This window comes from Melopsittacus undulatus, chromosome 7 (genome assembly GCF_012275295.1).
Source record: "Melopsittacus undulatus isolate bMelUnd1 chromosome 7, bMelUnd1.mat.Z, whole genome shotgun sequence".
Lineage (NCBI taxonomy): Eukaryota > Metazoa > Chordata > Aves > Psittaciformes > Psittaculidae > Melopsittacus > Melopsittacus undulatus.
Window position 1 is genome coordinate 52,087,042 of NC_047533.1, and position 14,872 is coordinate 52,101,913.

The 14,872-nt window shown below is 38.8% G+C and overlaps 1 protein-coding gene across 1 annotated transcript in view; it reads left to right on the plus strand.

Moving 5' to 3' along the window:
• The window catches only part of BANK1 (B cell scaffold protein with ankyrin repeats 1), a 169,279-nt gene extending 155,149 nt beyond the window's left edge, over window positions 1-14,130 (plus strand). Inside the window, 5 exon segments of the mRNA XM_034064453.1 lie at window positions 5,509-5,577; window positions 7,837-8,018; window positions 9,639-9,702; window positions 11,113-11,210; window positions 14,086-14,130. Of these exon segments, the coding sequence (XP_033920344.1) occupies window positions 5,509-5,577; window positions 7,837-8,018; window positions 9,639-9,702; window positions 11,113-11,210; window positions 14,086-14,130 (458 nt within the window).
• The last annotated feature ends 742 nt before the right edge of the window (window positions 14,131-14,872 follow it).

Below are 14,872 nucleotides of genomic sequence, written 5' to 3' on the forward strand. Positions count from 1 at the left end.
GACTTTGCACCAGGGTTAAAAGTTAGAAGTGTAAAAATACATTTCCCAGTTGCTATCCCAGAAGAGAATAGCATTCTCATTGCCCATCAAAATCACAGGTTATGCAGGAAAAGTAGCAGCCAGTGGATATTTTTATGGAGGCAGAATATCTCATGTATCAGATAATGTAAACCCAAACGAAAGGAAAAAACATCCAGACCAAAACTGTTGGTATCTTGGAAACTTATAGGTTCATTACTGGGAATTACAGTCATTGCATCCTGAGTTAGTAATTCATAATGTGTAGACTGTTTAAATGCTCTAAAGCAGGGGTTCCAAAGTGAAGCCTCAGAGCCCATGCGGACTGCAAAACATTTATGTTCCACAGAGGGATGTTTTAGTCCTTTCCTACAGTGAGTATAAAGTACTGCACTGCAGATGAGTTTCATTACATATCCCCAACTTAAGGGCGCTTTTCCATGAATAAAATACTAGGCACCACTGTTCAGCTGTCTCAGAGCACTTAGACTGTTTTTACAGACCTGTCTGTGAAGTGATGTACTGGCTTCATCTGCTATGTTCATTCAAGCGTATTTTTTGCTATCTTAACTTCGGTGGATTGAAACATGTACTGAATAAGGTACATGGAAAGAAAATATTTATAGCTGCTGCTTTGTTGAAAGGCTGTTCTAAATAACATATTTCTGGTAAAACCAGACATAGTCTACCCCTTTTTTCCTTTACTGAAGAAAAATAAGACTACAGAAGTATTCAGTTTTTACACTCTGGAGCAAATATTCTTGAGTATATCACTTGAGGCCTTCCAAATTCCATGATCCCCTACATTAACTCTCTGCCAAGAGCCACAGTGGGAGAGTTCTTTTCATTGTGTATGGTACAGCAAGTACTTCGACACTGCCTTCTGACTGGCATATTACACCAGCATCTATTCTTCTTATTCATTTACCCCTTCTCTCAGAAGGGGGTCCAGTATTTTATTAACTTGCCTCAGTGAAGTGGAGTCATCTCTTGTGGTCCCTCCACAATTGGGATTCTAACAGATTTGAGCTCTTATTTGACAGACTTGGAGTCACGCTGCAAACTGGGAATAGAATTGCTCATTTATTTTTGGGTTAATGTTTTCACATTGTCATTGCACTGTGATTCTTTTTTGAAGCCATTTTACTTTTGGTCTGAGAAAATGGGGTTTTTCAATCTCAGCTAATTATGTGGCTGTGGAAGATAGAGGCTGACAACAGCCTTTATAAATTGTGATGGGTGGACAGGATGCTGCAGGTGAAAAACTCAGGCAGCATGCATTGAGCCACTGCAAATAACAGAATAGCATCAGAGTTTGGTGTTTCTGCAAGTTAATTTTTTACATGACCTGGTCTTCATTCTGATGAAAATCCTGTTGTGCATTCTCCTAAATGTCTTGAGTGTCAGGCAGCATGTTTAGAACAAGTGCTTCTGTACCAGTTCATACATGGTCACTGGTTTTCTCACACCAGTACAGTTAAAGCTGGCCATTCTTTTTCCTCTTGCCTTGTGACAGTGTAAGTGCAATCAGACACCTCTGCTGTCATGACAGGACAGCTTCTGGAGCTTGAATCTTAAAATTGTGAAATACTTTGTATAGGTTTTAGGAGTGGTCCTTAATTATCTCTCACAAAACTTACTGATTAGCATTGCAGTGATGACCTCTGTCTAGTCCTCATGCTGAGTGATGCTCAGTGTGTTAGCAAACAAAACGGACAAAAAGAAAATGAGTTCTAAAAAGATGCGAACAAGCATCTGCAGAGTTCTCATCTCTTGAATAATAAGCATCATTCTACTATATTCCTTCCTTAGTATTCTCTGTGTATTTGTCATCCCTTGCTGTGCTACATCTAATTTATAGTCTGATCCGTGCCAGAAAAAGAACTCACAAGTTTTATTTGCCTAGGTACTGTGCACACGCAGTTGAAATGTTAAAAATGTTTAAATAATGAGGAAAAAGATGGAGCAGGCAAAGATAGGAGTCTCTCCCTGCAACATATCCCAACTAGCAGTTCCCCCCTCCTCCTCCATTCTTCTATTAATCATGAGTTAATTGTGTGACAATTCTAAAATGAATGAAGCAGAAACCTGCTAAGAACAAGGAGGAACCTTACAAACTCACTGTAATTTGCAACTGAGTTGAGATGTGTTAATAAGTGCAGCCCCAGTGTATTAATTAATTTGCATTATTACTTAGCTTTGTGTTTCTATAAAGACTTTGTTCCCCTGGATTTTAATTTTGAATGTTTCCTAAATAAAACAGTCATGGTGATAGATAATTTTGTTTGGAATATCAGCTCAATGAAGCTAATGAATAAATACATAGTGAATTTTACTAAGCAAATGGAGTTCAAATTAATGATATTTGTTGATTTGGGGTTGTTTGGGCCTTTTTCCTTTGTGTTTGTTTTGCTGAAAGTGTTGAGTAAGTAGGGAAGTATTAGATACGATCAGCTCACATATCTTCCAGAGGGTAGGTCAATCAGTCTGGCTTTATTTCAATCACTAGGGTATAGTGGCAAACTACAGTTTGATTTTTAGTGGTAATGTTGCTAATGCAGCAAATTAGGCAATATCCCTCATAGTTTAGATGGGTAAAATAAAATGCAAATTAGAAACCATATCATGATTTATCATAGGACAAAGGGGTAACAGGTTGAAACAGCAGAGGTTTAGATTGGATATAAGGAAAAAATTCTTTACTGCTAGGGTGGCGAGGCACTGGAATGGGTTGCCCAGGGAGGTTGTGAATGCTCCATCCCTGGCAGTGTTCAAGGCCAGGTTGGATGAAGCCTTGGGTGATATGGTTTAAAGTGAGGTGTCCTTGCCCATGGCAGGGGGGTTGGAACTATATGATCTTAAGGTCCTTTCCAACCCTAACTATTCTATGATTCTATGATATGAGGTGTCCTCTCCCATAATGTAACTCTTTGAGTGTTTTTATTGCCTCTGTTTCTAATTATATCACTTCTTACTGGCCTATCACTAAGAAATTTTTGAAATATAGTGCACCTATGGTTCCTTACCATTAAGGATTTGTGTTAGAACCAAAGTTCATTTGGAGAATCAAATTCCCGTTCTTTTTGTCAACCTCCAGGTATTGTAAAAAATGTCTTTCTTTCTAGACCCTTTATGCTCATCAGTTTCTTGCAGTGTGCGACTGTAGAATGCTTTTCTTGGTACAGAATTATACACAAGAGACTTTCAGATGTTTCTAGCCCTTCTATTTGTAGACATAACCATGAAAATATTAACCACATTTTTAGGCTCATATCATTATTTACCTGCATGTGTACACAACCTCAAACAATATCTGTAGCTAATCTGATTGAAATAAAGAAAGCAATTCAGAGTTCCTTGAATCCCACTCACTTTCCAAGTTTGATGTTAGATATTGTCTCAGTTTTGCATGTTTGCCGCAAAAAATGTGTTTCGTCATGCATTTTAAATGTTGTTTTCTGTTTTCATGTCCTACTACAAAATACTGCAGTAGTTCTTACTCTTTGAGTTTGCTTTCCTAGAGAAATATTGAGGTTACATTTTATTCCTAAAGTGCAATCTTACAAACTAAGAAATAAGAATATTATGTAGGGCATGAAAAGATCTTCTGTGTCCTGTAGCAACTGAAGAGATGAGAGGGAATGAAGTGGAATTTCTTATTAGTTTTCTCAGCCTCTTTTAATTCTGAGAAACTGAGTGAGGAAATATGTCATAGACAAAAATTGTATATTACTGGGTCAGGACATTTCATTTCTAGATTTTGATTTACAGGCATCCATAGGTGCTTTGGCCAGTCACAATGGGATTAAAAATTCAGAAGAACTCTTTCTCATCATGCAGATATTATTGAAAGGTGCACGTTAAGTAAAAAAGCAGAATAGAAGTACTGCAACTATTTAATCAGATTATCTATGGCAAAGAGTCTCTGAAAATATAAAAATGTATCTCTTGTCAGCTGAAGGACTCTGGCATTCTGACACTTGAAAAAATTGCTATATTAATATCGCTTTACCAAAGGAACATTCACTTTATCTTCCTAAGAATGGAATATATCCCTGTTCAAGATTACCTGTTTCTCTCATTTGACTACTGTATTCAAGCAGCTCATAAGTAATTAGAGTGTGGGAATGCAAGAGCAAATTGCTGGAGTCTTCCCTAAACCTGCAGTAGTCATGCAGTGCTATCTGCAGATGTCTTTCCAGGCGTTCCAAAAACAGGAATTTGTTTTCACTGACCTCACCCACACTGAATACTTGCTGCCAGCTAAAATCATTTCAGCAAGATGTGGTGTGTAAAGTGGTTTTAACAATTTTACTTTGAACTGGGAGAGTAATTCCATTTCTGATTACTCCAGCACTGCAAAACTCAGCAGAAATTTCAAGGCCTATCGATTAAAGTGCTTTCCAATCGCAGGGACATTGTTGAGTATATCCCTTCTCCTCCTTATGCAGTAAAATTCAGGCTGCCTGTATTACCTCTGTGTTATGGTTACTTTAATTTCTTCTTCAGAAAGAGGATGCTATTTCAAGTATAGGAGAAAACATTGCAACCATATATAGCAGGATTCTTTGAGAATTACCGGGAGGAGTGTTACAAAAGTTGAAATCTACCAGTGAAGATAAGGGCATAACATTAGCAGATTGCGCTGCCTGTGTAGTTTTTTTACTCTCACTATTTAGCCTGAGAACATTTTAAGAACATCAAGTCCCAGCTGTTTTCATTCATCATCACCTTCCATACAAGCCTCCTCAGGAGTTAGCATAAATACTTTATTCTGCAGTGTAGGAAGTACACCCTTAGGAATTGTTCCTTCCTCACCTCTGTGTACAGCATGCAGTAAGTTTAGATGTCACAGAGGTCTTGATGATCCCTTTTACAAGTTTCTCTGAGAGAAGCAGATGTGTTGTACAAGGCAGCTCGAGCAGGCAGACAAGGAGCAAACCAGGGTCCACTGGGTTTGCCCAGGCAGCAGGAGCAAGAAGCCAGGACTCTGGGGTGGATAATGAGCTACGCTGATGGAATAAGTGATCATGCTTTGCTGTTCCCAGTGCCTGAATAAAGCAGACAAAAATATACATATACTCTTTCTTAAGCAGAGTCATTTTTCTTATCGTACTATTGTATTTACCTGCCTTAACTTTCCTCATGAAATAAGGAACAAGCTACAGTTGGTGTTTGTTCTGTGTGAAAAACTCCAAGATCTAGCTGGTTTTGCTAAACAAGTAATATGTTAATGTGATAAGTCTATTTTATTTTCTTCAAAGCTTCTTGTTATGCTATCTGTACTATCAGTAATCCTGCCATTCTGAGCAACAGAACAGTTTTTCAAGTAATTAACGTTAGCCTGATAAGTGGGTTGAGAAGTACTCCTCGGCTAGAACACAAAATTTGTTCCAGCCTGCTTTCATGAGCCTTCTTCCTTCACCCAGAATGTCTGATGGTTTTAACTGCATTTTTCACCAGTTTCATAATCTTGTTAATTTTTTGTAGTGTTTCAGCAAAAGGCAGCTCGAGTGCCCAGTGACAGCAACAGAACATACTGCGATGCCAGGAAGCCCAGTACAGAATTTAATTCAGCTCTTTCACTGCCTTGATGCTTTTCAATAGAACTAGTAGAGATTTGCTGTGACTTCATTTCGACCGACCTAACATCTCTTTTCCCACACAGGATTTATCTCCTTAATCATATCACAGCATTCAGAGATCAGATTGAAGAAATAAAAACATAAGTTACATTCTTGTGGGAAAGATTTGTAGTCAGAGTTACCTTATGCTTTTCTGTTTCCTTTCTCCATTGTGATTAAAACCAAGAAAAGGACAGACAGGAGGGCTCAGCTGTGTGCTATTCCAGCCAGGGAAAGGCAGCAGTGTGGGGAGGAACAGTTCTCTCCTGGGTACCTCAAGATCCATGTAAAATGGATCACTTATATTGCAGTCCAGTTATTTGAGTTGTAGCACATCAAAATGTTGCTACTTTAAATTCCATTAATGGTGCCCTAAAATAATCAACAATGTTATGTACAAAATTAATGAACACCAAGTGAAGCTTTTTCCTCTATCTTGTGTTAACAAGCAGCAGGTCAGGATTAAGGCATATAGAGCAGCACAGAATCACCTATTTATTTGTGCTGCTGGGAACTGCAGTCTCCAGTGCTACTGACATTAGTTTTTGTAAATGCTAAACCTCTTAGGAAAAGAATACAGGACCTTTTAGAGCTTTCTGTGTTGAAGTACTGGTAGCATAAATCTGCAAACCAGCATAGTACCTTTTATGATAGAGAAGACAGAAAACAACTGTGACCAGCAGGTCAAAAGAGGTAATTTTGCCCCTTTGCTCTGGTAAGACCCCATCTGGAGTACTGTCTCCACTTCTGGGGCTCTCAATGTAAGAAGGATGTGGACCTGTTGGAGTGAGTTCAGAGGAGGGCCACGAAGATGATCAGAAGGCTGGAGCACCTCTCCTGTGAAAACAGGTTGAGAGAGCTGGGCTTCTTCAGCAAGAAGAGAAGGCTCAGGGGAAACCTTAGAGCAGCTTCCAGTGCCTAAAGAGGGGCTACAAGAAATCTGGAGAGGGATTTTTTGCAAGGGCAAATAGAGATAGAACAAGGGGGAATGGCTTTAAGCTTTAAATGACTTTTACAAGTCCCTTTCAACACAAGCCATTCTGTGGTTCCATGATAAACAGAGTAATTTTTGTGGGTCTGAAGAAATACACCCACACACCTTTTTTATTATGAAAAAAAAGCACTTTTATCTAAACTGGTCTGATCTCCAAATAATTATATCAGATGTAAGGCATTAAGGTCATTACTGTGTCAAAATAGAATCAACTAGCTGAGATGCAAAAGAGTTAGAGATTCATACTTAATGTGTGCTAGTATGATCAAAAGGAAAAAGCAGGAGAAGCCACAGTAGGTGGTTGTTTACTTCTTTAGTGTATTCCCCTTCTCATAGCCCTTCCTCACCTGAAGTATATATTGGTGCATGACACAGCAGAAAGATCGATACAGGTCATACTTATAGTTTAATCCTGGCTGCATTCCCTGTACAGTGAAACAGGTGCTTTGCACCAGCCTCATACAGGGCTGGCAGAGCCCTATTTCACAGCTTCTCACTTGTTCTGGATGGGTCATTTCAGTATCAGTATCACAGAGACATGTGGTGCTGCACCTCCCTGGACCAAGCTGTGGTAACACATGTCTCCTTGTCATTTCCCTTCGGCTGTGCACCTGCGTTGTAATCTCTAGGAGGACCAGGTTGCTGTGTTTCCTTGTCACTGCAAGGTATTTAATGATGTGGGGGAAGGAAATAATGTGAAATTCCAAAATGCTTTCTGGCCAAATTTCAGCCCCAGCTTTTGAGAGATGTAATGTGTGAAGGTGGAGAAGGAAGGGAAAAAAGGCACTGTATTTTTTGTCTTAACAGAGCAACAATTGCCTTTAAAATGTCAGTACTGTAGGTTTAGTGTTAGAAAAATTCTTGTATGAACTGATACTAACAGAGAATCCATGGGTCAGGGCAATAGTAATAAATTAAATATTTAAGATGCTACTCTGCTGTCAAAGAGTAATGGTAGAATCCTTATTTATTTGTTGCATTTCTCTCATTGGAAGAGGAAAAAAACCCAACCCCCTCCCAAAAAACCCTACAACCAAACTGGAAGAAGAAAGGGGAGGGGGCACTCTAAAGATGGTGTGGTTTTAATTGATGTCAGATTATAGAATTACTCTTTGCATGCCTTTGAAAAAAGTACTTGCATCATAAAGGAATGAAATGAGCTAATAATATTTTCTACTTTTATCTTTCTGCACTGTGTAGCACACAGAGCTCATGCTGACACAGTAACTGATAGCACTGTGCAACACAACATCCCTACTGAACAGGAAGAACTCATCCATTTGCAGGAACAGGTGAAAAAGCGGACAACTTCTGTGGATGAAGCCCTTGACAGATTTAAACAGTGGCAGAAGGAAAAACAGAGACTACAGTCCTCTCAACAGGTATGAGTCTGAAATTTATGTTTCTTGACAGTAATCTTGATCAGAAGTTCCAAAAACAAGCCCTTGTCTTCTGGCTGCCACATATGAGGTCAAAACTAAGTCATGATTTATGTATCTATCAGCTCACAGGGAATTTGCTGCTTATCGTTCTGAATCTTCTAGATGCCTGTTTCCATTGTTGTTTGATTACTTGAGAGGCTTCCTGAGTTTATTTTGCCTGACTTCAGGTACTGTTGCATTCAGTTAAAATCCTGAGTTAAATATGTTGGTCTTCTGAGACTTTTGTTTTAAACTGCTAGGCCTATGCATCTTTTATGAAACCACAAACCTTTGGTAGCTGAAGAAACCAAATGAGCTATTGAACAGCATCAGCTAACAGAAACCTAACTACATCAAGCATGCATTGTTAATATATATAGACTTACATCAGGCTTTATGCCTGTCTGCAAGTGTTGAATCTACCTAGTAAAATTCACAATTGTTAGCAGTCCTCTTCAGCTCCTTTATATTCAATGTATGGAGGAAATTGAGGTGCACAAAAACAGGATTTACAAAAGCCCACACACTGAGTCACTGAAAGAACGGCATCAAAGCTCCAAGCAAAAGAGAAAAGCACAGTGAGGAGGTTTGCTAATTACTTGTAACAAGGCAGTTTGAGGAAGAGGTTATGCCTTCATTTTATAAGAGGTCATGCATTAACAAAAGTATTTTCCTGTTGTCCTGTAAGTGCATTTAGTAGAAAGAGGAAAAACAAAGGTACTCAACAGAGTGGGAGAGATACCAAATGCTGCCAACAAAGAGAGAGATTAAATGCTCTTTGTGTTTGCTTTTACTGAAGAAATAGTATGAGCTTTGTCATCACAGTGGAACACTTAACAGCAAAACCTCAAGGGCCTTGGGATAGTTTGGGAGCCAGGTTCACAGGGAGGGTACCAGCAGCACTGCACTAGCCATTGAGTAGTACTGCCATTGTGTCTGTGGCCCACACCCCAGATGGGAATTGCTGGTTCTGCTCTGTCAGGGGAATTACTTGTGGAAGAAGATGGTATCTAATCTGTGCAAAGATAGCAGCAAAAGTCATAAGTCTCTTTTTCTCTTCGCTAGCTAGAAGATGCCTGTATTTCAAGAAGGATTTACTTGGCCTGTTTTCACTGCTGCAGGGCAAAAGCTACTTTTCAGTGGTGGTTTATACCCTGTGCTGCATGTGTGACTTTGGGTTTGTAGCAGAGGAAACTCTTTCACTTACCTCAGTATGAATATTATGAATTTACTTCATGCTTTCACTGTAGTTGTCTGGTATTCACTGGGCTTTTTGAGGGAAAATCACTTGGCCAAAGCAAAACGTAAACCCCAAGCCTCTGTAATGTAGTGCCAGAATCAGTGTAACTTACTGATGGGGAAAAAGCTCCACAAGACTCTTGGGTATAAATGCTAAAATTAGCATCTACTTATAGGTGCATCATAGACATTTTTCAGTCTTTTAAAATTGTTTTCCTGGAGGGAGAAGCTTGGTGTTCAGAATGCTAAAGCATCTGGCTTTGTGTAGTTACTCATTATTGCTGCAGTAAACTTCCGTTACTGATTTCTGCTGTTGGTTTTATGCTTGGTTTCTACTTACAGGAAAAAGCACACCACCTTAGAGACAGCATTGTTGGAAACAGACTAGAAAAGGAAAGTCGAAGTGGTGAGTTGCACTTTCTCTGCCTTTTGGAACGCTGTAGCGTTAAATCATTAAGAGTACTGCAAAGGTCTGATCCAAAGCATGAGCAGGCTTTTGGATCAGGCACTGAATTTGTAATAAGCATTTTCTGCATTATATTTTAGTGTAATCAGGCCTTCAGCAGGATCAAGATTTCATCCCAAAGATGAGCTCACTGAGAGTTACCAAGTCATGGCTCAGCTTTTCTGTAGCCTATTTCCTTCTGCTTAACACAATTAGGGTAGATGATTTCTTTAGAACAATTTACTTGATTACTTCAATATTTTATTTGTAAATCAGCTATCAATTTGCACTTGCAAATTCTTGATGAGTTTTCCACTGTTACAGCCATTCAGTATTGTGAATCATTACTAAAAACTGTACCACCGGTCATTTATTATGCATTTTTCCCCTTTGTTATTGCATGTCACCTGAAACAGTATAAATCACCAGTGTTTCCTGCAAAATATTTTTTCTTGTTGTTATGAAAAGATTGTATTGGATGGTAGTGACTTCAGGCCTATCATTTCTGCAAACTTCAGTACATACGTATTCATGGAAGAGCAATTTAGTATCATTTGTATATCACTATTTAAAATTAGCATCTAAATATATTAGTTCCTTCCTGCAAGACAAAAAAGCCATCCACAGTACTGCTTCCATTATTTTGTTAAACAGTGTTGTGTTTATGTGGATTTGTGAGATACTGTAATTAAGGGAAACTTGCTGGCTCAGTGGCAGAGTTCCTGTCCAGACTTTGTATTTCAGCTTTAATGTCCACTGTGGGTGGTCGGGTTACAGCATTCTGAGCAGGCTAACTCCAGAAGCCTTCACAAAGTGCTCAGAGCCTGAGGGTCTGGGTTCACTGCATTTGTTCCTACATTCCTACAGTCTGTTTTCTATAGGTGAGACAAAGCTAATGGTGACATGAGGGTGATGCTCAGAAACTATATGTCTGTAGAGTTTTCTTTTAAGGCCACATCGATTCTGCCTCTGCAGCTGTCCTCCAGAGTTTGGTTATTGAATCATATCAGCACAAATGTAGTATCAACACCAGAATTGTAAATTTTGTGAAATTATCCAGTAACTCAGATAATGATCATGATGTTCCTAACCTCTCTGCCCTCTGCTGCACTGTCTTATATTCTCTGATGCATATAAATCAGCAGCTGTGCACTGCAGCAATACAGTGGAAAGAATCATTATGGAGGCCTCTGTTTTGTCCAACAGAGCACTTTAAATCCATGATAATACATTCTTGAAAATAACTTCCAAAAGTTTTTGCAACAGCATATTGATGGCAAGAGTAAGGAAGGGTCGCAGAAGACCATTACCTAAGTCCAGATAGAAACAAATTGCCAGAAATGACAGTTAACATTCTTTTCACTTTCATAGTTCCTAAGGAAAGCAGACCAGAGAGCATTCATTTTAGAGACTTGTTGTTCCACATGCCATTTGCTAAAGCAGTATGTATGAATGCTAGCAGTCCTCAGGTTTGTTTAATGAATTCTGTTTTTCACATCTGTATGCAGACACTCTCTCTCTGCTTTTAAACCCATGGGCCTTCTTGTCCCCATTCCATGTTTGCAGTTGGCATTTGGATAGTCTTTTTTGTAGACGGTTTCTGAAGACTTGATTGAAGATTTAAAGAAATCATAACAGGATTTTGTTAGAAAAGGAATTTGATTTTATTCTAATGAGAAAAGAAAATATCTCCTATAAATTAGGATGGAATATAATTTTTAGTTTCTTGATAAGTTTGATCTTGCTTCTACTGTAATGAAAGTTATTAATGGGAGCAGCACTCAGTTCAGTCCTCCATTATACCATTTGATGCCGTCTTGAAGTTCATGTCTCATTTTGGAACAGTTTAATATAGGGCTGAATAACACCCTCAAAAAGCCAGTCAACTGCAAAGCAAAAAGCTCTGCCACTCTTAGAGTGAAATGTCTGTAAACACCTATTTTAAGAACACCTAAATAAGGACTAAACATACAGAATGTTCATTTGCAGAAAGTGCAGGCACAGACTGTGATTTCTTTCATTACTATATAATATAGATATGGTCTTGCCCCTAGACAGCAATATCTTTTTTTCCAAGAAGGGGAAGTAAGATGTTAGCCAACAGAACAACCACCACCACAAAATGAGCATGAGCATACAAATATGGTTAGACCTCAGCTTACTCTGGATAACTGATTCCTTGCCTGTACCCTTAAAGAGGAGATAAAGCTTGCGAGTCTTTTGGGTTTGTGCATGTCCACTAGCAGAATGAATGGCAGCAGCTTAAGACAACATTTATGTAAGGATGATTAGATATATTTCCTTTAAAGTCTTAAAGACAATGCAGCATTTCATGTGCATACTTTATAGCTCATAGAATTTTAACAAAACCTACATGATGCCTATCTACATCTTTGGACACTTGAATTACCTACATGAAACTCATTTAGCTGTTTCTGAAAATGAGATTTCAAAATCTTCCTTCTATTGCAGTTACATTATAGCACCTTATGTGCCACATCCCACAGATTTAGTCATCCAGCATCTAAAAATAAGCACAAGATTGCAGAACCTACATAAGAGTGTTTGAATTGCTTGTAGTTAGTTTTCCCCTTAAAGCTAATCTCTGTAGAACCATGAACTTGGTCTTCAGGGATACAGCTAGTATAGTGTAAGACTCCTCATCAAAACCAGGAATGACTGATATACTCTTGTCCACTCAGCACTGCAGCAAGAACCGAGTAGTAGCTGTCACTATTTCATTGCTGGGTAATGAGCAAGGTACAGGCCACAGAAAACAAACTACAACTCAGATGGACTTCAGAAAACCAGTACTGCATTAAGCAAATGTTAAGCTTGAATTTTTAATTATTATTATCTCAGTGCTAGCTTACATAATAGTTTTAAATGAAGGCAGGTGTTGGGAAACATGTCAGGTGCTTAGTAGTCCTCCAGTGACAAATATACACATAGGGCAAATGAGCAATTCAATCTTTGCATCTGTTCCAGTCTTGAGATCTTTGTCAAGACTTGAAGGTAGGGGGCCTGATGTGGAAAGGTCAAAAGCTTTTTCCATAAGGAACTCAACTGAAACCATTTATTTTGTAGCTGTTAGCATCAGTAGGTACTTACACTGAAGAACTTACACTTCACATCCAAGAAGGGCAATTTCACTGTCTGTTGCTACAGACCCACTCCTGTGAGGCACTGCACATCGAGGTCATCCACTGCAGTAAAGGCATACTCCACAGACTTTCTTCTTGCAGATACTGATTTCTAGATCTGTAAATGCCTATGACAATAAAGCAGATTTGGTTTAATCTTTTGCTCAAGCAGCTGCTGAAAACCAAATATTTTCCTCGGCTTCATGCAAAATCACTCAAAAGAGCACTATACACCTTTCAGAAACTGGCAGGTTATTGATTACATTCACTGTGCTAAATGTCTGGCTTCATTCCTCAGACCTCATCAGCACCTTGTTTTTAGTCCAAGCTGCCAACAGATTGCTTATTCATCAGTTGATGCCACTCCAGCTTGCAGGTAGCATCTAAGTAGAGTTCCCTGAAAACTAAATTTTGAGGACATTAACCAGTACGCATTGTGTCTGATGGGTCATTAGGTAGATGAACAAAAACAGACCCTAATTTTGACATTTGGGCCCATGGGAACTGAAACTTCTTTAACTCCAACCTAGTTAGCAAAGTTAGAATAACTTGAAATCTTGAATCTTGAGCAAGCTTTTGTATGTGTGAAGAGTGAAGAAGTCATAGAAAAAATGGTTTTTTTTCTTCGTGACTTCAAAGTTTGCATTTCAGTCAGGACTTCCAGTCTTGAAAATACTCATTTGTTGATAGCTTACCATAGTGGCCACATGACTTATGAAGCTACATCTTTAGCCTGGCTTATTTCCAGTTTCTTAAGTATTTTGTAACTTCACATGATGCTCAAATTTAAAATTAAGAAAATAAAAAGCAGTTTCCTGCCCATTTGTTACCAAATCAGGTCTACACAAGACCAGCCCACAGTCAAACTGTTGACTGAGGAGCTCACCAAGACAACTGAATATCCACATTCCCCTCACCCTCTCCTAACTGCCACCAATAGAGACCAGCTATGGTGTTAGAAGGAAAATTTGTACAAAATCCACCTCCTGTCATTTTCCCACACAGCACCTGCCTATTTTTATGGATGTCTCTTGTTCCCCTGCTCCCAGGGATGGGTGTTGTAGGCACATTTGAAGCAAAACACATAAGGGACTCATCGTAAGTCTGCATTTTGTGAATTACTCAACTCTGAAAAACATTCTGTACTGGCCCAATTTATCATTGATATACATGACTACTAATTGCATCTATTTCTTTTTAGTCTCCAATTAGGAACCCAACAGACAAGGAGCAGAAGCCTAATTAACAGAGGTAAGAGCATGTATATGAACACACAGATGTCATGGAAACTGACCCTCATGGAACTACTTTCCATCAGAGTGTTTGTGTTATGATAGAATGGAAGTGCAGCTCAGAGGTCTGATTTCACAAGATAAACCCTAACCATCCTAGGTCCTGGTTTATACTAGAACTGATTTCTTTGTCAGGTGTCAACTTACTCTTGTTACTGCAAGGCAGACTTGCCAGCAATTAGACACTTACCTGACTTGTGGATGTAGCTGAAGAGAATTCCCATTATCACACGTAATAGAGTTTATACAACTAAAAGCTGTATTAGAGTGTATTCCTACACACTGATCCCATATGTGGTATCAAACATCTTGAATATCAAAACAAAGTTAAAGGCATAGATGTGTCCAGAAATGTTGATTAACCAAGAGACCAGTGGTCATTTAAGTGCTGGCAAACTTAGAAGTGATGATACTGTCTCCACAAAGAGCAGAATTTTCTGATGGTTGTGTTAATGATTATGAGTTTCTTGGATTTGGGTATCTAATTACATCTTTAATAGCTGTGGGTTTAATTACTATTTGCTACCTGCGTGCTTCCATGGATATCTCCTAGCAGTTGTAAAACTGTAGGTCTGCGTTTCAGTGAAACTTAGTCATCAGAGTTGCTGATAGGAGACAAAAGTAAATAAATCTTGTTTACAGCATTCATTGGGCTGAGGGAGGTTAGTGTTTGGGGTTTTTGTGGTTTTTTTAATC